Consider the following 23,335-nt stretch of genomic DNA (forward strand, 5'->3'; position numbering starts at 1 on the left):
GTGCAAACTCATGGAAACACTAATTAAAAGCAAATTGGACACGATCTTGAATGAAGGGAATCTTCGGGATCCCAGTCAGCATGGATTCACCAAGGGTACATAAGAACATAAGAAGTTGCCTCCGCTGAGGCAGACCATAGGTCCATCCTGCTCAGCGGTCCGCTCCCGCGGCGGCCCATCAGGCCCATTGCCTGAGCAATGGTCTATACCTATCTATACCCCCCAATCCCTTTTTCTTCTAGGAATCTATCCAAACCTTCTTTGAAACCATTTAATGTTTTCTTGTCTACAACAGCCTCTGGAAGCGCGTTCCATGTGTCCACTACCCTCTGAGTGAAAAAGAACTTCCTAGCGTTTGTTCTAAACCTGTCCCCTTTCAATTTCTCCAAGTGCCCCCTTGTACTTGTGGTGCCCCTTAATTTAAAAAATCTGTCCCTGTCTACTTTTTCTATGCCCTTCAGGATCTTAAAGGTTTCTATCATGTCTCCTCTAAGTCTTCGCTTTTCCAGGGAGAAAAGTCCCAACTGCTTCAATCTGTCAGAATATGGGAGATTTTCCATTCCCTTTATCAGTTTGGTTGCTCTTCTTTGTACTCCCTCAAGTACCGCCATGTCTTTCTTGAGGTACGGCGACCAGTACTGGACACAGTACTCCAGATGCGGCCGTACCATTGCACGATACAGCGGCATGATGACTTCCTTCGTCCTGGTTGTAATACCCTTCTTAATGATACCCAGCATTCTGTTTGCTTTCCTAGAGGCTGTGGCGCATTGCGCCGATGCCTTCAGTGTTGCGTCTACCATCACTCCCAGGTCTCTCTCCAGGTTACTAACCCCTAGTGGTGTTCCCCCCATTTTGTATGTGAACATCGGGTTCTTTTTCCCCACGTGCATGACCTTGCATTTCCCCACGTTGAAGCTCATCTGCCACTTTTCGGCCCACTTTTCCAGCTGCGTTAGATCCTTTTGGAGATCCTCGCAGTCTTCCTTGGTTTGAGCCCTGCTGTATAGTTTGGTGTCATCTGCAAATTTAATGACTTCACACTTAGTTCCCGCCTCTAGGTCATTTATGTAGATATTGAACAAGAGTGGTCCCAGCACCGACCCCTGCGGAACTCCGCTCGTGACCTCTTTCCAGTCTGAGTAGTGGCCCTTTACGCCAACCCTCTGCTTCCTGTTTGCCAACCAGTTTTTGATCCATCGGTGGACCTCCCCTTGTACCCCGTGGTTCCATATCTTTTTAAGCAGTCTCTCGTGTGGCACCTTGTCGAAGGCTTTTTGGAAGTCAAGGTAAATGATGTCTATAGATTCCCCTTTATCCACCTGGCTGTTCACTCCCTCAAAGAAGTACAATAAGTTTGTGAGGCATGACCTACCCTTACAGAAGCCATGTTGACTCGGTTTTAGCTGCCCATTTTTTTCGATGTGCTCATAGATGCTGTCTTTAATCAGTGCCTCCATCATCTTTCCCGGGACTGAGGTCAGGCTTACCGGCCTGTAGTTTCCCGGGTCCCCCCTTGCGCCCTTCTTGAAGATGGGCGTGACATTTGCTATTTTCCAATCCTCCGGGATCTCTCCGGTTTTTAAGGATAGGTTGTATATCTGTCGAAGTGGCTCCGCTATTACGTCTTTTAGTTCCTTGAGTACCCTTGGGTGAATGCCATCCGGACCCGGCGATTTGTCGCTCTTTAGTCTGTCGATCTGCTTGAGTACATCCTCTTGGCTTACCTCTAAATCGACCAGCTTATCGTCTTGGTCTCCTATTACGATCTCCTCGGGTTCCGGAATGGTGGTTATATTCTCCATCATGAAGACTGACGTGAAGAACTAATTTAACCTGTCAGCTATCTCTTTCTCTTCTTTTACAACTCCCTTTCTGTCTCCATCGTCCAATGGTCCCACTTCTTCTCTCGCCGGTTGCTTCCCCTTGACGTATCTAAAGAACGACTTGAAGTTTGTTGCTTCCTTTGCCAGTCTCTCTTCGTATTCTCTTTTTGCTTTTCTAACCACTCGGTGACACTCTTTCTGGTGTTCTTTGTGCCCTTTTTGGTTCTCCTCTGTTTGGTCTTTTTTCCATTTTCTGAACGATGCTTTCTTGTCGCTTATCGCCTTCTTCACTGCACTTGTTATCCACACTGGGTTTTTTGTTCTATTTTTTTTGCACCCTTTTCTGAACTTGGGGATGCATATGCTTTGTGCTTCGTGCACAGTCTCCTTGAATAAGGTCCAGGCCTTTTCTACGGATTCCGTCTTCCCTATGTTGCTTTTGAGCTTCTTTCCCACCATTTTTCTCATGGCATCATAATTTCCTTTTTTGAAGTTGAGTGCCGTCGTTGTGGTTCTTTTCCCCTTTGATGATCCAATTTCAAGCCTGCACTGGATCATGTTGTGATCGCTGTTACCTAGTGGGGGTAATACCGCCACCTCCTTTGCTGTCCCCCCTAGTCCGTTGAAGATTAGGTCAAGAGTGGCATCGCCCCTTGTTGGTTCCGTGACCAGCTGCTCCATGAAACAGTCCCTCGTGACTTCTATGAATTTTGTCTCTCTTGCGCAGTTTGAGTGCCCAATACTCCAGTCTATCCCAGGATGGTTGAAGTCCCCCATCACCACCACATTTCCGCTTCTGCATACCTGCTTCAGTTCAGCCTCCATCTCCTGGTCGATTTCTTCCGGTTGTCCAGGTGGGCGGTAGTACAGACCCAGTTTAATGTCTGCTCCTGCTCCTCCCTGTAGCTTAACCCATAGTGATTCCAGGCCATCCGCCCGTACTGTTGTTTCCGTTCTGGCTGATGGTATGGAGTCTTTTATGTACAGCGCTATTCCTCCACCCTTTTTATGTGTCCTGTCAATCCAATCTCATCAGCTTCTTTGACTGGGTAACCAGAAAGTTGGACTTGGGAGAGTCTTTGGACGTCGTGTACCTGGACTTCAGTAAAGCTTTTGACAGTGTCCCACACCACAGGCTGCTAAGCAAGATGGAATCGATGGGGTTAGGAGAGACACTAACTGCATGGGTCAATGATTGGCTGAGTGGCAGACTTCAGAGGGTGGTGGTTAATGGTACCCTCTCTAAAACATCGGAGGTGACCAGTGGAGTGCTGCAGGGCTCGGTCCTGGGTCCACTCCTTTTCAACATATTCATAGGGGATCTGACTCAAGGGCTTCAAGGTAAAATAACACTAGAGAATGACACGGGGAAAAAATCTGTCCCCGTCACCGCCCCGTCACCGGCCCACCATCCTCTGCACCGCCCCGTCACCGCCGTTTCCTTCACCGCCCCGTCACCGTCACCGCCCCGTCACCGCCACTGCCATCCCATTCACCGCCCCGTCACCGTCCCCGCTGCATCCATATAAGCCTTAGTACAGTAATATTTAGCTTATTCCTTTCTTATAAATCAAAGTTCCTGCTGCTGAACTAGAGAAAGAGATGTTCAGCTGGCAGGGCTTTGTTTATAAATTTTTATCAACACAACTAATATACTATTTTATCCTAAAGCAAAAAATAAATAAATAAATATAATTTTTTTTTCTACCTTTGTTGTCTGGTTTCTGCTTTCCACATCTTCTCATTGAATTCCTTCCATCCACTGTGTGTCTTCTCTCTGCGTCTTCCATTTGCTGTTACTGTGCCTCTCCCTTCACCCCCCCCCAAATTGGTCTAGCACCCATCTTCTTCCCTCCGCTCCCTCATAGTCTGGCATCTGTCTTCTTCCCATTCTGTCTTCCACATTTCCCTTCAGGGTCTGTTCCTCTCCACCCTCCTTCAATGTCTGTCCTATTCCTTTCCACCACCACCCTTCCCTCCCTCCTTTACCATCTGTTCCTTTCTACTACCCTTCAGCTCCTCTCGCGTGGCCTATCTATCTACCTTCCTCCCTCTTATTTTCATGGCACGTTACAATGTAATTTGTGCAAGCCACTGGAGCCTGCGAGCTCGATCCCTGTCCCATCCCCACAAACCATCTCGCTTCTGTGCTCCTATTTTCCCCATTTCTAATATCTCCCCTATGTATCTGCCATTGCCCCCCCCTGTGTCCATATACCATCCCCATGGCATGTCCCCTTTATGTCTCTGTCCCTATGCCCCATGCACATAATTTTCCCTCTTTCTGTTACCTTCCTGTGTCCAGATTTCCCCTATCTTCCTCTTCCATACCAGTGTGTCTCTTCTTTTCAACCCCATCTAGCTTTTTTCCCTCTTTCTTCTCCCCCCCACCCCTGCTTCTAGCATCTGGCTCACCTGCCTGTCCTTCCCTTTCTTTCCTGCTGTGGGTTTTTCTTTCCGTTTTCATCCCCTTGGCCCAGAATCCTTTTCCCTTTCACTTCCTCCTTACAGTTTGAGCCGGGAACACGGGTGATCGCACGGTCCTCGCAGCCCCCACCCGCCTGCCCAATCGATTCTAGTGTTTAGCCAGTTCTCTCCCTTCTCCTCACCTTAGTTTGCAGGCTTTCTTTTTCAGCGACCTGCACGCTTTCCCAAAGAGCCGCACACGTGCGGCTGCTCAGTGTTCAATCTTCTGCTCTGCTGCAACTTCCTGTTTCCGGTTGCGTCAGAGCAGAAGATCGAAACTGAGCAGCGGCGGGTGCGTGGCTCTCTGATAGCGTGCGGGTCGCCGAAAAAGAAAATCTACAAACTAAAGTGAGGAGAAGGGAGAGAGCTGGCTAAACACTAGAATCGATTGGGCAGGCGGGTGTGAGCTGCGGGGACCGCGCGATCCTTCATGCCTCACTGCGGGGACAAGACCCATTCACCACCCCGCGGGCGGTGAATGGCCTTGTCCCCGTCGCCGCAGCGACTGCTAGTTTTCTTCCCCGTTTTTGGCGGGTGACCCGCGGCTAAAATGTGGTGGCCGCGGGTAAACCGCCACCGTGTCATTCTCTAAATAACACTATTCGCCGATGACGCCAAACTATGTAATATAGTAAGTGAATGCAGTTTACAGAATTATATGGTGCAGGACCTGCTTACATTGGAAAGTTGGTCCTCAACCTGGCAGCTAGGCTTCAATGCTAAGAAATGTAAGGTCATGCACCTCGGAAGCGGAAATCCATGCAGGACGTACTTCTTGAACGGAGAAACTTTAACTAGGACTTCAGCAGAACGAGATTTAGGAGTAATCATCAGTGCAGACATGAAAACTGCCAATCAAGTGGAGAAGGCTTCATCTAAGGCAAGGCAGATATTGGGTTGTATCAATAGAAGTTTCGTCAGCCGAAAGCCTGAAGTCATAATGCCGTTGTACAGGGCCATGGTGAGACCTCATCTGGAGTACTGTGTGCAATTCTGGAGGCCACATTACAGTAAAGATGTGCGCAGAATTGAATCGGTCCAGCGGACGGCCAACAGGATGATCTCGGGGCTCAAGGGTCTCTCGTACGAAGAGAGACTGAACAAATTGCAGCTCTACACTCTCGAGGAACGTAGGGAGAGGGGAGACATGATCAAAACATTTAAGTACCTCACGGGACGTGTCGAAGTGGAAGATGATATTTTCTTTCTCAAGGGACCCTCGGCCACAAGAGGGCACCCGCTCAAACTCAGGGGCGGAAAATTTCATGGCGACACCAGAAAGTATTTCTTCACAGAGAGAGTGGTTGATCATTGGAACAAGCTTCCAGTGCAGATGATCGAGGCAGACAGCGTGCCAGACTTTAAGAATAAATGGGATACCCATGTGGGATCCCTACAAGGGTCAAGATAAAGAAATTGGGTCATTAGGGCATAGACAGGGGGTGGGTAAGCAGAGTGGGCAGACTTGATGGGCTGTAGCCCTTTTCTGCCGTCATCTTCTATGTTTCTATGTTTAACCCACAACTTCAGGGTGCTGAGGCTGTAACTTTAACCACAGCACCACTCTAGAAATCAAAATGTAGCAGAAGTGAGCCAAATATAGAACAATGAAGCCATTGTGACATCACTGGCTCTTAGGCACTGGTGGAATGAGGCATTATGATGTCACAATACCAGCTCTGGTTATCAAAGGCTGAAACTTTTCACACTATTTATTTATTCAACTTTCTATGCTGTTCTCCCAAGGGAGCTTAGAATGGTTTACATGAATTTATTCAGGTACTCGAGCATTTTTCCTTGTATGTCCTGGTGGGCTCACAAGCCATCTAATGTACCTGGGGCAATGAGGTGATTAAGTGACTTGCTCAGGGTCACAAGGAGCGGTGTAGGTTTGATCCCACAATCTCAGGGTGCTGAGGCTGTAGCCACAACCACTGCTCCACATCCAGGCACAATTTGACTGCTGCCAACCACCGTTTTAAAAATGCCGACCACCCACAACTAAATATTATTCCTATTATTTATCAAATAAAACAGAATTGTTAGTGTTCTAGGCTTTGGCTACCTCTAGAAATGCAGCCTTTCTAAGCAAGATATGCCCCATTTCCATTCAAGGAGCCTTGATTTGTGGTGGTGAATGTGGTTTCATGAGGGCTTTTCGATCTGCTATTGCTTAGTTGGTTTCTAGATTCATTTAGGTAGGAATTGTTGTTTCCAGTGTTCCCTCTAAGCGGGCGGGTGTTGTGAGCAAACTTTTTTCACTGTGAGCTAAAAATATCGGGCGCCAGCAAGTTATGAGCCAAATAAATATGTTGTCAAGGCATCAGGCCAGCTTAAGTTCCAGGCCAGTTATGGAACTGAATTTAAGATTTGTAGGTTCATGGGGACATACTCTAGTCCGTATAGTGTAACAGGAAAATTTACAAAGGGAAACTCTCTAAGGCATAAAGAACACATGGGATTTGCTTATGAAACTGATATGTATTCTCAGCCACATAAACTTCAGCCCTGTCTCTTTTCGGCCAGGTGATATTAACTATTCTATTTCAAGCATGAGTAGGTTTCATTGCAGATGGAAGGACTATTTTACTAATCATTTAACCTGTCTTAACTGTTTAGATACAAGGATCCAATGCTGGTAGAGCTATCCTCCCTATTTAACCCGATTAGTATCTGGCCCCAAACTGTTGTCAAGTACCAGCCAGACTCCACTGAAGAACACAGTATACATAGGCAGCGGAACGCTTTTTTGTTTGGGAGGCCCAAAAGCTGCACCTTAGACCCCTACCCCAGACCTGTCCAAGCTCCTCCCTTGACCTCACCCCCATAATAATAGCACTAATTGTATACACCATTTCTTCCATTCATTTTTCATAGACATACAATATAATCTTATTAATAATACACAATGGTAATCACAAAATTAAACTACACAAAGTGCACTCTTTTTTTTCTCCCCACCACTGCACAGCATTTCTTCCTCTCTACTCCACCCCCCATGTGCAATGTCTTCCTCTCTCTCTCTCATTCCTTCCCTTGCTGCAAAGGGAGTGGGGAAAGCTTGTCACCCCTTTCCCTCACCCCTCCATTATCTTACTATTTTCTTCCCCCTTTATTTATCTCCTTCCATCCAGTATGTGTTCTTTCCCCACTTCCATTCAGCATCTGCTCTCCCCTCTCAACTGACATCCATCTGCCTTCTGCTCTCTCTCCCTTCTTCTCACTTCCATCATCTGTCCCCTTCTCTCTCTCATCTCCTCCATTCCATCATCTGCTCCTTCTCTCTCCCCCCCTCCAACTTCCATTATCTGCCCCCTTCCCCTTACCTTTGCGGGTCACTTTCTTTCCCCTGAGGTGGCTCATGTCAGAGGGGAAGCTTTGGCCGAGCAGAACCGCTTGCAAGGAACAGTGGAACTTACTTGATTGATGTCGATGCTGGGGCCCGTTGCCGTTTGAAGAAGAAAAAAAAAAAAGGTGGAAAAAAGGGACCTGCAAAGGCGAGAGGAAGGGAAACCTTCAGGACAGCTGCTCTTTGCCCTCCTTCAGTGGGCCAAGAATCCAGACCAGCAGCGGCAGCTCTGTATATTTTTAACTTCGGCACAGAGCTGCCCCTAATCAATAGTTTAGCGCGGTTTCATGAAGCAGCTTCGGGGCCTTTGCTAGGCCGGCCCACATCGCATCATCGAAGCGGGCCGGCATAGCAAAGGCCCCGAAGCTGCCTCATGAAACCGCGCTAAACTATTGATTAGGGGCAGCTCTGTGCCGAAGTTAAAAATATACAGAGCTGCCGCTGCTGGTCTGGAGGTGCGGAGACAAGGCAGGAGGCAAACGCGGTGGAAGGCAGGAGTCCCGGCGAAGGCAGGAGTCCCGGCACAGCGACTGCAACAGGAAGTTGCAAGTCAGCTGACGCCGGCCTTTCGTTGCGGCGGGGACCGAATCCTTCGCGGACCGGCAAGATTTTTTTGCGGACCGGCGGTTGAAGAACTGTGCTCTACACTGTGTGCGCTGTGACGATAAACTTGTGCGCTGCGAGGTAATATTTTGTGCGCAAGCGCACGCCAGCGCAGCTTAGCGGGAACACTGTTAACATGACACCGTATTTTATTTCTTTTTGCTGCAGGTCTGAATTGTATGTTTGATGTATTTCTGCATTTGTTTCCTTAGCACCTGACTCAACTTTTTGGAGCTTAGGGAACACAATAAGTTAAGCATTCCAGGGTTCACATTTTTTTTTAAAAATAACTCCTTCTTTTGCCTTTTCTCTTCTCATATGGTTACTCTTTCCTTTATTGCATTACATTAATAGGGCTCTGGCAAGTACTCCATCTATATTGCGAACTACGCCAATGGCAAGGTGGGTCCTCACATCTTGATTGAAATGGACGAACCAATCAGCGACGTGTCGCAAGGGGTTCTGGCATTATCTGATGTTGCTGCTGAGGCTGGCGTGAACAAGTACACAGGTATGAAGAGGGCTTAGGGGTGGGGGAGTCTAAAAAGGCAGTACTAGTGCAAGGCAAAGTTTTCCTAGGAGCAAAAGGGATATTCTCTAAATATTACACCTGTGAAACCCGCTCAGTGCAGCTGTCTCTGTCTGTTCCGTGTTTTATGCAGAAAGGCATAGAGAAGGTGGAGAGGGGCAGATTCTTTAGGCTAGCAGGGACAACTAAAACAAGAGGTCATTCAGAAAAACTGAGAGGAGACAGATTCATAACGAATGCAAGGAAGTTCTTCTTCACTCAGAGGGTGGTGGACACCTGGAACGCGCTTCCCGGAGAGGTGATAAGTCAGAGTACAATTCTGGGGTTCAAAAAGGGACTGGATGACTTCCTGGAAGTGAAGGGGCTAACAGGGTACAGACAGAGGTTTACCTTACAGGACATTGAGCGAATAGGGTATGGATATTTTAGGTTAGGTAGGGAACACTTTCAGATCATGGACCTGGGGGGCCGCCGCGGGAGCGGACTGCCAGGCACGATGGACCCCTGGTCTGACCCGGCAGAGGCAATGCTTATGTTCTTATGTTTGGAGTTCTTCCTGGTGTGGATCTTTACTGAAATGACGTGAGAAAGTCTAAGTCCTTTAATGATGCAGTATCTTAAATTTGCTTAAAGGAAAATGATCAAAAATTAAAGGCAATTGTTCAATGACACAATAACCGGAACAGAGCTAGCGAAATGCAATATATGTATTCGGACTTTGCCTGTCAGATAGTTCATCCACGCACGGTGCAGCATGGCAACCATAGAATCAGAAACATTGCACCATCGAAGAACAATGTGCACTTTCTTTGGGCAGAGGGAGTAAAACCTGTGGAAATTCACCGTCGGATATTGACTCGGTTTGGACAAAGCACTATGAATCAACAAAAGGATTATGGGTGGGCAAAAAGGGGTTTTTTTGTTGTTGTTTTTTTTTTAAATAATTTTATTATTTTAATAAAATACAATAGTGAAATACATTAGAATAATAACATGAACTATGACAAAGAAAACACTATCACAAGCAAAAAATATAGAACCATAACTATAACCCCTCCCATCCATCAATTATTAATATTAACAATATTAAATGTCTTAATATGAAGATTCAATATCTACATTAAACAAAATCTATCCCTACCCAACCCCCCTCCCTTCCCATCCCAGATGTGTAATGAAAAAACTCTGAAGGCAATATGTTATTTTTACTTTAAATTTGCAAATAGCGTCAATGGATTCCAAATTTTATTAAATAAAGCATTACTTCCTGAACACTCTGCATTTACCCTTTCAAACCTATATGTAGTACATACAGTTGTCCACCAAAATGTGTAATTTAACCTATCATGATTTTTCCAGTTTTTTGTGATTATTTGGACCGCAATACCAGTTAAAATCAAGAAAAAGCGACTTTGGGCAAAAAGGTTTAAAGCGGGAAGAATAGATGTAATTGACGAAGGTCGTTCCGGTTGCCCATCAACATTGCGTGCACACAAGGGCGGATGCCTTGATTAGAGAAGACTGACGGATAATGGTGTCTCAACTGGCTGCAAATTTGGATATTTATTTATTGATTTAGTTCGATTTTTATCCCATCCTCAACTATGAATCTGCATTCGCCATATTGCATGATGACTTGGGATACAGGAAAGTCTACACACGATGGCTTCCCAAATGGCTTACTGATCTGCACATGCAACAGCGTCTGGAGGTTGCAGCCCAGTTCCCGAGAAGGTATGAAGAAGATCCAAGTATTCTGGAGAGAATTGTCACCGGCAACGAAACAAGGGCGCCTCGCTGCAACCCGGAGAGCAGAAGACAAAGCATGATGAAGTAAAGGAAGCGGGCACAGCTGAAAAACTTCTTCTCTGCAGGAATGCAGAAGCTAGTTGAACAATACAACAAAGGCGTCATCTTGCATGGGAAGTGGAAAAGTGATACGTTCAATTGCTCACAGTTACTTCTATTAAAGCCGTTAAATGTATTTTGCCTTTCCTTTTTGATTTACCCTCGTATGATGTGTGTCTGAGTTTGCAGTACCTCAGGAATGGGTGACCAGGCCTTTGACATCCTCTGATGTGCTCTGACCCAACCAACTGATTTCCATTTTTACTGCATTTCTCTCAGCTTGAGTACATCTCTTTCCCTGCGGCAGTGACCATGATATTCAAGCTCTGTGCTCTAAAGCTGATATATGCCATTTATTGTACAAAAGTGTGCTAAGCACTTTTGAACCAAATTGCCTTGACTAGCACTACAGTCAATGATGCTCTACTGGTTTCCTGTTAAGGGGTTCTCTCCAGCTATACTCAGCTCAGTTTTAGTTAATATAAAACAATTTAACAGTCTGTTCCTAGGAACCCTCTCTAGCATATCACTAACGGCGCTGGTAGAAAGAAAATCAGATTAAAGATTAGCAACTTTCTCTACACTGCCTTTCAGGTCAATTTCATTAGAAACTCTTTCCTACAGTCACTAGAATACGGCGACTGAAGAATAAGGAAGAAATTTAGATAGAAAATAAAGGACAATTTATGGCATTGGGTACAAGATTTACAAGCTCACATCGAACAGGGGAAAACAAAAGTGGGAGGAGATGATGGGAAGAGTGGGGTTTAAACTGATTTATGGAAAGTCATTATCCTGGACAGGTTTCTTTAATAGCAGATGCAAACACACCAATACACACACACATAAACAGCTTGCTCTTTTGTATTCTGAATTTGTCAGCTGTTTTTTATCAGCTCTTTTCAATGTCGACTTGGCAGAAAATTAAAAAAAAAAAACCCCGACAACAAAAGACAAGAGCAATAAAGTCATAATTTTACACCTCGCTATTACATGGACCAAATGTTCCGTGGTTCTGTGATGCATGCTTTCACGATGATGTCAGAGCCTTTTCAACTGGATCTAAAAAGATGTGGAGGGGGAGGGAGGGAACAATGGAAACTACCTCTTTGCCCTGCAGATAGATGTAGAGAGTATGTAGAGGTGAGAACAGAAAACCTATAACGCATCAGTTTTTCTTTCTTCAGATGAGCCTGCCTTGTTCTTTCCCTTCGAATGCATGAAGGTTTCATCGCATCATCACTTCTCCAACCAACCACGCACTGAGAAGCCACTTAGTGCTCCTTCTCCAGTCTTTGACTTCGTGCCTCGGAGAAAAGAATCATAAAAAAAATTAAATAAAAACGTTGCAATCCTCGAGGGAGCCCAGAATACAGTTAGCAAAGCCATCAGCATTGTTCAGTAGAGAGAGCAAGAGGAAACTTGGAGAATGTAACATAGTAACATGCACAGTCGATATAGGCCAGGGGTAAGGAACTCTGGTCCTCGAGAGCCGTATTCCAGTCGGGGTTTCAGGAGATCTATTTGCATGCACTGCTTTCAATGCATATTCATTGGGGAAATCCTGAAAACCCGACTGGAATACGGCTCTCGAAGACCGGAGTTCCCTACCCCTGATATAGGCAGATAAAGTCTTGACCAGTGGTTCCCAAACCTGTCCTGGGGGACCCCCAGCCAGTCAGGTTTTCAAGATATTTGCATATAATGGAAGTGACAGGTATGCAAATCTCTCTCATGCATATTCATTAGGGATATCTTGAAAACCTGACTGGCTGGGGGTCCCCCAGGACAGGTTTGGGAACCACTGGTCTTGACCATTCAGTCTGCCCAGTGAGATAAACTCAAAGCATATGGCAGTGGTCTCCAACCTTTTTCGTGTAAAGAGACAGCGTGACGCTCTGAGGGCCATCAAAAGATTCAAACTTACACATACTACCAATTTTATAAACCGCTTTGACCTTCTTTTTCAGACTGTGTATTAAACATTAAAAATGAATGCTAATATTGATTGTACAACACTTCAAGAATATGTTTTAAAAACTCACTTTGTTTTGTATTGTCAACAGTAGCAAATTCCATAAACGAGACACCTGAGTGTACACAATAAGTCGGGTTACCAGATGTATGGGAAAACCCGGACATGTCCTTTTTTTTAGAGGACTATCCAGGGTGCCAGATGGACCTTCCAAAGCCTGGCAGTTTGTCCGGGTTCTGGAAAGCCCCAACAAGCTCCGACCGCCTCTGGAGGGCATCTGAGCATGGGCGGATGATGTCATACACATCCGTGCATGCTCCAGGCCCTCCAGACGCGGGCGGAGCTTGTCTGGGAAGAAGAGAGGAGGTTTGTGGGGGCAGGGCTGGAGGATGAACTGGGAGGGGCTGGGCGGAGCTGAAGGCAGACCTCGGCTGGAACAGGGCAGAGCCAGAGGCAGAACGGGATGGGGCCATGGGTTCAGATTTTTGCGGCCTGAAAGATGGTAACCCTACACATAAGAGACTGCAGATACTATATCAAGTGGGCAAGATTAAAATTAACACATTTATAGAATCTGAAGAGCATTTTAGCCAGCTATTTGAGGGCCGCAATGGAGGACTTCGGACCCACACGCTGGAGACCACTGGCATATGGTATGATGTGATATGAAATATGCGTACTTAATTTTTATTTGCCTTTGCCATTTTCAGGGCACTGACCCTAGAGTTCTGCCCAGTAAGGGCCTTGGTCCCCAACTGTGGGAGCTGCCGTGGAAGCCCCACTACAACACATCCAGATCTGCCCAGTCATGATCGAGGAACAGACCATAGAAGTCTGCCTAGCACTGGCTTTATTTCCCAGTTACTAGAGTCGCCACCTAAGCAGTGCTAAGTTTGTTTGGTTCTATTTTATTTCCATATAAGATTCCTTTACGTTTATCACACACATTTTTTAAAATTCTGTTACCGCTTTTATCTCTACCATTTCCTGTGGGATTACATTCCAGGTATCTACCATCCTCTCCATGAAAAAGTGCTTCCTGACATTATTTCTTAGTCAGCCCCCCTGCAACCTCTATTGCAAGGGATAGACACATTAAATACTTTTGTGGCATAAATGCACAAAAGGAAGTTTTAGAATGAGGGTATATAGGATGAAGGTGAAGAGGAGACAGATTCAGGATTAACCTGAGGAAATACCGTATTTTCACGCATATAACGCGCGCATTATATACGATTTTACAAACCGTGCGCGTTATACGTGTGAGTGCGTTTTACAACTTTTTTTTCATTCCGATCCGGCATCCCCCCTGCGTACCGGCATCCTCCCCCCCCCCAGCTTTTTTTTTCTCAATCTGAGAATCTCGGAGAGAGCGAGACCAGAAGGCTTTGAGCATGCGCAAATGCTCAAAGCCCAGTCCAGCCTGGCACAGTGAAGAAGGAGGATCTCCCTCGCACCGCACAGCCCAGCCCAGCCCAACGAGGGAGGATCTTCGGGCACTGGCACTGGCACGTCCTGTGCATTGTTGCTGGTGCCGGTGCCCAATCGGGTAAGAGATGTTTTGCGGTGCTGGGGGGGGGGTTGTAGGATCGCGGGGGAGGGAGGGGTGATGCGAGCGGGGGGGAGGATGCCGGTTCGCAGGCCAGAAGAGTAAGCGGGAGTGGGAGGAGGTTATAGCAGCATGCGCGGTATACGCGTGTGCGTGCTATATAAAATTTTTTTTACAGACATGCTTTGGACCCGCGCACTTTATGCATATGCGTGTTATACACGCATGCGCATTATATGCGTGAAAATACGGTAATACTTCACAGAAAAAGAGTGGTGAATACGCAGAATGGTCTCCCCGTAGAGGAAACAAGACTGTATCTGAATTCAAGGAAGCCTGGGACAAGTACCCAGGATCTCTAAGGGAGAAGAAGGGATCGCAGATGGTATGAATGGACAGACTAGATAGGGTATATGGTCTTCATCTGCCTTCATTATTTCTAGGTTTCAGTGAAAGAACTGAGGCTAAAATCAGATTTAATACTGTGATCACCAGGTTTCTCTTTTGCCCGATCTTCTAAAACAGTGTATCGCAAACTGTCTGCTGCAGCAGATTTCAGGTGTGCCCCGACGAGACGCCAGTAAGGAGAGGAGGCGCCAGCTGATTGCTTATAGCAGTGTCCCACAAACCTTTCTGAGCATGCGCGGAAGCCCGTCTTGCCGCGACCCCGCCGTTACAGGGATCTGGGAGGTGCAGGGAGAAGAGAGGAACATAAGAACATAAGAAGTGCCTCTGCTGGGTCAGACCAGAGGTCCATCGTGCCCAACAGGTCCAGGACTGTGTAGTAGTCCTCTAGCTATACCCCTCTTTCCCCTTTTCCTTCAGAAAATTGTCCAATCCCTTCTCGAACCCTAATACCGTACTCTGTCCTATCACGCCCTCTGGAAGCGCATTCCAGGTGTCCACCACCCATTGGGTGAAGAAAAACTTCCTAGCATTGGTTTTGAATCTGTCCCCTTTCAGCTTTTCCGAATGCCCTCTTGTTCCTGTAGTTTTCGAAAGTTTGAAGAATCTGTCCCTCTCCACTTTCTCTATGCCCTTCATGATCTTGTAAGTCTCAATCATATCCCCTCTAATTCTCCTCTTCTCCAGGGAAAAGAGCCCCAGTTTCTCTAATCTTTCAGCATATGAGAGGTTTTCCATACCTTTTATCAAACGTGTCGCTCTCCTCTGAACCCTCTCGAGTATCGCCATATCCTTCTTAAGGTACGGCGACCAACATTGGACGCAGTACTCCAGATGCGGACGCACCATCGCCCGATACAATGGCAAGATAGCTTCTTTCACCAGCCAGGAGGAGAGTTGTCCACACTGGCTGATTTCCTACAGGACGTGCCTCTCACCGTGAGAGGCATGTCCTATAGGCAGTCAGCCAGTGTGGACGACTCTCCTCCTCGCCAGTGTGTCGCAGCACACCAGAAATCTCAGGAGGCACACAGCTTGTGATACACTGGCTTATAGGATGTGCCGCTCACATGCTCATGATGTCATCATGTCGAAGTCCACGCACTTCCGGGTACCTTCCGGTCAGGGCACTGGGTTTAGTGTGCCGCCAGAAGAAACGTTCGCAGGACCCTGTTTTAAAAGGTCCTTATAAATAAAAGATGATTTTTAAAGAGGGTAATTTTATAAAGTCATTTTCACGTATGTGGGTAGAGTTGAGAGGGGCATAGTTCTACTGCCTTCCTGCCTCTGGAAAAGGTTTGTTTGTATATTAATACCTTTCAAATAATTGAATGGCTATATCATATCAACCCCTATAGAAAGCATGCACATTGTGGAGAAGACTAAAAATGCATGGGCTCATTTATTTTGGTACAGTTTTCAGTATGTGCATGTTTAATCTCCCTCTCCCCCATATATAGACTGAAATACACAGACAGATGGTCACAAATCTTGGTGACCCGGCTGTCTCAGACTGCTAAACAGAAAAAGAAAAATAACAAATCCGTTTGAACTTTTAACATATGGAAAAACTAGAGGGCATTTGACTGAGGGAGTGAAATTATGTGCAGAGGTTAATTTATGTGTATTTTTAGGATGTTGTACTGACACCATCTAAAAGCAGTTTAGAGGTGTAAAACAATTTGTGCAACATAATATGTTAAGGCCACGAACAGGATTTCTCAAATAAGGGCCCTAATTTGTACCTGCTTAAAAGCATGTGCAAAGAGCATTAGGAAGGAGACGCTTAAAATTAGTCGGTAAGTATGTGTGTCAGTGCTGGTATTCTCGCCATTTGTGCATCTATATGAATACAGATGCGCCTAAATGACAGTAATCTGTCTGTTGCTAGTTGGCTGATATTCAGAGTGATTTTTTTTTTTCATTTATTTAGCCCATCCTCCCAAAGGAGCCCAGAACGGGTTACAAATGTACATTCACAGTATAGAAGGACAAAATTATTGAAAGACATTTTTGGCAAACATAGCTTAGAAGAATTTGCGGCATTTGTAGAAGATATTACATGGCATAGTATAGATTTAGGACAGCATTCGCATTGGTCTTTACAAAAGAAGACACATCCAACGTGCCGGAACCGGAAAAAATCTTCAAGGGGGATCAAGAAGGAAAATTATCATGCATGGAGGTACGCCTCGAAGACGTTCTCAGGCAGATAGATAGATTAAAAACTGACAAATCTCCTGGCCCAGATGGGATCCACCCGAGAATACTGAAAGAGCTCAGAGACGAAACAGCGGAGTTATTCCGGCATATTTGCAACCTATCCTTGAAAACAGGGGCAATCCAGGACTGGAGGATTGCAAATGTTACACCGATCTTCGAAAAAGGATCGAGAGGCGACCCGGGGAACTATAGACCGGTGAGCTTGACCTCAGTTCCGGGGAAGATGGCCGAATCACTGATCAGGGAAGGTATCAATGAGCATATAGAAAAAAAATAAACTGATGAGAACAAGCCAGCATGGTTTCTGTAAAGGATGATCATGCCAAACTAATCTACTGCATTTCTTTGAGGGGATAAGCAAACATTTGGACCAAGGTAACCCCATAGACATAGTATATCTGGATTTCCAAAAAGCCTTTGACAAGGTACCCCATGAGCGCCTGCTGAAGAAACTGTGGAGCCACAGGGTGGAAGGGGACGTCCACAGATTGATCCAAAATTGGCTGGCGGATAGGAAGCAGAGGGTAGGAGTAAAAGGACACTACTCTGACTGGAAAGGGGTCACGAGTGGTGTCCCGCAGGGGTCAGTGCTGGGACCGCTGTTGTTCAATATATTCATTAACGATCTGGAAACGGGGATGAAGTGCGAAGTTATCAAGTTCGCGGACGATACAAAACTCTCTAGCAGGGTCAGAACTGTTGAGGAATGCAAAGAACTGCAGAGCGACCTGAACAAACTGTGTGAGTGGGCAAAAAGATGGCAGATGAGCTTCAATGTGGAGAAATGTAAGGTCTTACACATAGGGAAAGGGAACCCTATGTACAGCTATACGATGGGAGGGAGGGTGCTGGGGAAAGGCAACCTAGAAAAAGACCTGGGGGTATTGGTGGATACAACAATGAAGCCAGCGGCGCAATGTGCAGCGGCCTTAAAGAAAGCGAACAGAATGTTGGGCATTATCAAAAAAGGTATCGCTACCAGAACAAAGGAAGTTATCCTGCCATTGTATCGAGCAATGGTGCGCCCACATCTGGAATACTGCGTCCAATACTGGTCACTGTACCTTAAGAAAGACATGGCAATACTTGAGAGGGTCCAGAGGAGAGCAACTAGGATGATAAAAGGAATGGAGAACCTTTCATATGCCAAAAGGTTAGACAAACTGGGGCTCTTTACCCTGGAAAAGCAGAGACTGAGAGGAGACATGATACAGACTTATAAAATCATGAAAGGCATAGAGAAGGTGGAGAGAGGCAGATTCTTCAGACTAGCGGGGACAACAAAAACAAGAGGTCATTCAGAAAAACTGAGACGGGACAGATTCAAAACGAATGCAAGGAAGTTCTTCTTCACTCAGAGGGTGGTGGACACCTGGAACGCGCTTCCAAATGAGGTAATAGGACAGAGTACAATACTGGGATTCAAAAAGGGACTGGATGACTTCCTGGAAGCGAAGGGGATTGCAGGGTACAGATAGAGGGTTACTCTACAGGACATTAAGTGAAAAGCGTATGAGAGTTTTAGGGTATGAGCACTATCAGGTCATGGACCTGAGGGGCCGCCGTGTGAGCGGACTGCCGGGCACGATGGACCTCTGGTCTGACCCGACAGGGGCAATACTTATGTACTAACAGAACAGAACACAATTGTTTCAACTCACTTAAATTTCCTGGGGCCATCCAACCGTCGATATTCAGTGGCACTTAACTAGGCAGTGCCACTGATTATTGCCCCCTGATCACACATTTAAAAAATGGGCAGGTCAGGGAAGAGTCAGCGTTTATGCAGGAGTTGACAATGTTCAGTGCCAAAATCCGCCTAGCTAAGTAGGCAAATTTAGGACAGCTTTTTGACCCACTTAGCTATGCGGGTGCCGCCACTGAATATCGTCTGGCACCAGTATAATTTATTTATTTAATTTTTTTTAAAGTCTTGCAATCCTTTTCCCATTCCTTCATGCAGCCTCCCTCCTTCCTTTCGCCTCCACGAGCCTGTGACTGCTTTCTGCCCCGGAATATTCCCGCAAACCTCAAACACCCCCAGTCCAAATAGACCCCCCCCTCCTGCTTCCATCTAGTTTTCTAGTGGATAGGACAGAGGCAGGAGCAAAGACCACTTGTTGCTCCCCTCCCCCGTGGCTACATTAAGAAAAGGGCTGCTCTGAGAAGTCACGACAGCTCACTACTTCTGTAGCACTGTGAACTGTTGTGATAGGTCACGGCAGCCATTTTCTTCAGACTTCACTCCTGCCCCCAGAGCCCCCACTGGACCACCAGATGTGGAAGTTAGGCCTGGGGGGGGGGGGTCATACTCATTCCAGAGGGAAAACAGGGGCTATGACTCATGTGGGCTGGGGTGAGGAGGAAGAGCAGGCAGGGGGCTGCATCAGGGGACAGGATGGGGTTTGTAAGACTTTAAAAAATAACAAAACATACTTATGAAGATCCTAGATGATGATAAGCTGGAGCCTGCATAAGACTACTACTACTATTTAACATTTATATAGCGCTGAAAGGCGTACACAGTGCTTTACATTTGTCATATAATAGATGGTCCCTTCGCTAAAGAGCTTACAATCTAGTCTGAATAGACAGACAGGACATATAGGGGTAGGTTATTTTTATGTTGAGTGGGAGTTAGAAGTTTAAAGCAGTCTCAAAAAAGTGGGCTTTTAGCTTAGATTTGAATATTGCAAGAAATGGAGCCCGACGTAATGACTCAGGCAGTCTGTTCCATGCATATGGAGCAGCAAGACAGAAGGAATGGAGTCTGGAGTTGGCAGTGGAGGAGAAGGGTATGGTAGGAGTGACTTGCCGGAAGAATGGAGTTCACAGGAGAAGCATGGGGTGATAAGTGAGGGGAGATATTGAGTGGATGCAGAGTGAGTGCACTTGTAGGTCAGTAAGAGGAGTTAGAATTGTATTCGGAAATGGTTGGGGAGCCAGTGAAGTGACTTGCGGGAGGGTAATGTGAGTGTGGCGGCTCTCAGGGAATACAAGTCATGCAGCAGAATTTTGCATGGATTGGAGGGGAAAGATATGGTTGAGCGGAAGACCTGAGAGAAACAACTTGCAGTAATCTAAGCAAGAGGTGCAAATGATCCAATGCTCAGTTTATATTCCATTCTCCCCCCCCCCCCTCAGATTCAGTGCTAGCCTCTTCCCAGGCGTACCTTAAGCCCTGGTGGTCTACTGGTGAACCAGGACAGGCACAATCCCTCCCCCCCCCCCCCCCCGAGGTGAGTTGACTGGTCTTGTCCCGGCTGGCTGTGTACCTACTGTGCCTCTTCCCCTCTCCTGGAACCAACAGAGGCTTCCCATAGGTCTACTTTAAAATCTGATGGTCTAGCAGTAAGTTGGGGTAGGAGCGATGCTCCTGCCTGTGCAGTTTCACTAATAAAAATGGTGGAATGGGACAATTCATTGTGGCCATTTCATTGCTGGACATTTTGAAACATCAGGTATGAATCATACTCTCCACGATAAACCGCCCTGGTGCCTCTCCTCTTTTCTAACCCCCCTTCCCTCTCCCCCCCTCCCCGCCCCCGCTGATGCCTCTTATTTCTGCCCACCCCCATACCTCTTCTAAGGTTCCATCCCCTGCTCAGCTGTCCTTGGCTCCCTTCTGATGTCACTTCTTAGTCGTGGGACCAGGATGTGACGTTAGAGGGAAGATGAGGCCAATGTGAGCTTGCTTGCACCTGCAAACCTTTTTACAGGTATGTGGGCCAGGACAGCGCTCCTACCTTGTGTGAGATGTGTAGTGGGGTATTCCTTCATGGGGTGGTGAGGAACATAGCCCCCCACAAGATATCAGCTATGTGGGAGATACAGGGAGGTACTCCTTGTGGGGTAGGGGGGCATAACCCCCTACCCCACAAGACATCAGGTATGTGGGGGATACAGGGGGGGGGGTTTGCTTCTACTATTGGTGATAGTTAGCCAGGTTACACTGAGTACCCAAGAGGTTGGATGATTCATCATGGTCAATTCAGTGATGATTCGGCCATGCTGAATTGGCTGCAACTCAAAAATAGCTACCACGGAAACAGGAATCAGAGGTGGGTGGACCATGGCACAGGAAGACTCCAAATTAGCTCCCAATATGGACATGGCCTGGCACTGAATATCTGAAGCTAATTCTGCCTGCAGTAGTAAGCATTTAAAAAACAAAACAAAACACTGACTGCTACGGGCTGATTATTAACCCCTTGCCTATCCAACTAGAATCAACATCCTAAAGTTGCAGGGATAATCTATCCATAACGTGACCATTTATTTTTTTCATCAAAACGGGACATCTATTAATATTCAGTCCCGCCCTCAATCCCGCCCTAGCCCCACTCCAATCCCGTCCTAGCCCCGCCCCCAATTTCTTCCATTCATTTTTCATGTACACACAATATCTTATTATTTCATAATGGTAACCATAAAATTTAAAAAAACACAAAGCACCCTATACACAGAGAAAATATTAATTATCATTTATATTTGGAGGGGTTTCAACGATGTCACCTCAGTAACTATAGAAAAATAGACAAATATAGTGCAAAATATAGACAGCAGATATAAATTCTCAAAACTGACACATTTTTATCACTAAATTGAAAATAAAATCATTTTTTCTACCTTTGCTGTCTGGTGATCTCATGAGTCTCTGGTTGCGTTTCCTTCTGACTGTGCATCCTATCTTTCATTTCTTTCTGCACTCAGGCCCACCAATTGTCCCTTTCTATTCCCTCCCTCCTTCCTTCCTATGTCCTTAGGGCCCCCAGTGCCTTCCTATGTCCTTAGTGTCCCCAGCGCCTCCTTCCTATGTCCTTAGTGCCCCTTTCTATGTCCTTAGTCCCCCCCAGTGCCTCCTTCCTATGTCCTTAGTGTCCCCAGCGCCTCCTTCCTATGTCCCCTCACTGCCTTCCAGCCTTTTTCCCCACCCCCTCCCAAAAAGCCTGCCTGCCTACCTCCCCCAGAGCTAGCCTGCCTGCCTACCTCCTCCAGAGCCTGCCTACCTTCCCCAAAGCCAGCCTGCCTGTCTCCACCAAAGTCAGCAAGCCTGCCTGCCTACCTCACCCAAAGCCTGCCTACCTACCTCCCTCCCCCAGAGCCAGCCTGCCTACCTGCCTACCTCCTGCCCCCCTCTACCACAGAAAACAAAAGCCTCCCTCCAGGCCCGATTTAAACTTCCCCCCTCCCCGGTCCACCGCTGCAGCTCCTCTGCTTATCTCCCGCTAATCGCGCCCAGAAGCCTTCTTCCCGACGTCAATTCTGACGTTGGAGAGGACGTTCCGCGCCAGCCAGGCAGCGATTGGCTGGCCCGGAACGTCCTCTCTGACATCAGAAGAAGGCTTCTGGGTGCGAGGAGCAGCGGCGGTGGACCAGGGTGGGGGGAGGAGTTTAAATTGGGCCTGGAGGGAAGCTTTTGTTTGTTTTTTTTGGTGCAGCAGGGGAGGGACAGGAAGCGATCGCCTGTCCCGTTGTCCCTGCGCACAGCTTCAAGACTCTGTCCCTGAAAACAGGACATTTTGGCATCCTGAAGCTGTGTGTGGGGACAACGGGACCGAAAACGGGACTGTCCCATTCAAAACAAGACATATGGTCACCTTATCTATCCAGCATATTCCCCTCTCAGCAGCCCCCCCTCCTCATCCTGCCTTTGAGCTGGCATCTTCGTCTCTCTTTCAATTCCCCCCCCCCTTTGATTTTGGCATCAACACCCCTCTCTCAACACCCACCCTCCTCTGCCTACAAAAAGTGCCATCAGTGCACCTAAACACTACTCTATAGTGACGTATAAGTGGCATTGAGCTTAAATGTGTGTGGGGTGGGGGTGGGGGGCAAAACACACCTGGGTGGAGCATGAACATAACTCCCACTTTTACATGTAACCTACAGAATATTTAAGTTACATAGTTACGTCCCTGCCACCACTGGTGTAGCAAGGGTGGGAGGCACTTAAGGTGGTGGCGCATCCCCCCTCCCACTCCTTCTCCACCTCCCTGCTGTGCACGCACCCCTTTCCTTCCCCCGTACCTGTTTAGGTCCCCCGTTGTGAGCAGCATTTCCAACTTGCTGCCCGCGCCAGCGTCTGATCTCCCTCTGAAATAACGTCAAAGGGGAACGCCGAGGCTGACGCGAGGAGAAGGTTGGAGCTTATCCTCGTGCGGGTAAAGGAATGGAGGTATGGTGGGGGGAAGGGAAGATGTGCACGCAGCGGGGGAGGAATGGGAAGGAGTGAGGGGGTGTAAAGGTGCCAGCATCCCCACCAAAACAACACTTGGGGCAGTCTCCCCCCCTTACTATGCCACTCGCTGTCACACTGATGCAACTACAGTTACGCCACTGGCTAATGTAACTGTGGGCATGTAAATGCAACGCGAACCAATTCTAGATTATGTTCGTATGCTATATAATCCCAGATGTCATTTTAGAATAGGCTCCCACACATGGTATGGGCTGCCCAAAAGTAGGCACCCTATTATTGAATTACCCCCTAATGTGTGGCAATCGAAGGCTTTATTGCATTTTAGTACACAGGCCCTAAGATTTTCTCTGTTCACGCTAC

The 23,335-nt window shown here is 46.9% G+C and overlaps 1 protein-coding gene across 5 annotated transcripts in view; it reads left to right on the plus strand.

Annotated features, from left to right (window-relative positions):
- The window catches only part of CRTAC1 (cartilage acidic protein 1), a 631,767-nt gene that overhangs the window by 297,881 nt on the left and 310,551 nt on the right, over positions 1 to 23,335 (plus strand). For all 5 annotated transcript variants that reach the window (XM_033942560.1, XM_033942561.1, XM_033942556.1 and 2 more), the window contains one exon: positions 8,599 to 8,755. In XM_033942560.1, coding sequence (XP_033798451.1) covers positions 8,599 to 8,755 — 157 coding nt within the window. The remainder of the gene's footprint in view (positions 1 to 8,598; positions 8,756 to 23,335) is intronic.

Source organism: Geotrypetes seraphini, chromosome 4, assembly GCF_902459505.1.
Source record: "Geotrypetes seraphini chromosome 4, aGeoSer1.1, whole genome shotgun sequence".
In the NCBI taxonomy this organism is placed as follows: Eukaryota; Metazoa; Chordata; class Amphibia; order Gymnophiona; family Dermophiidae; genus Geotrypetes; species Geotrypetes seraphini.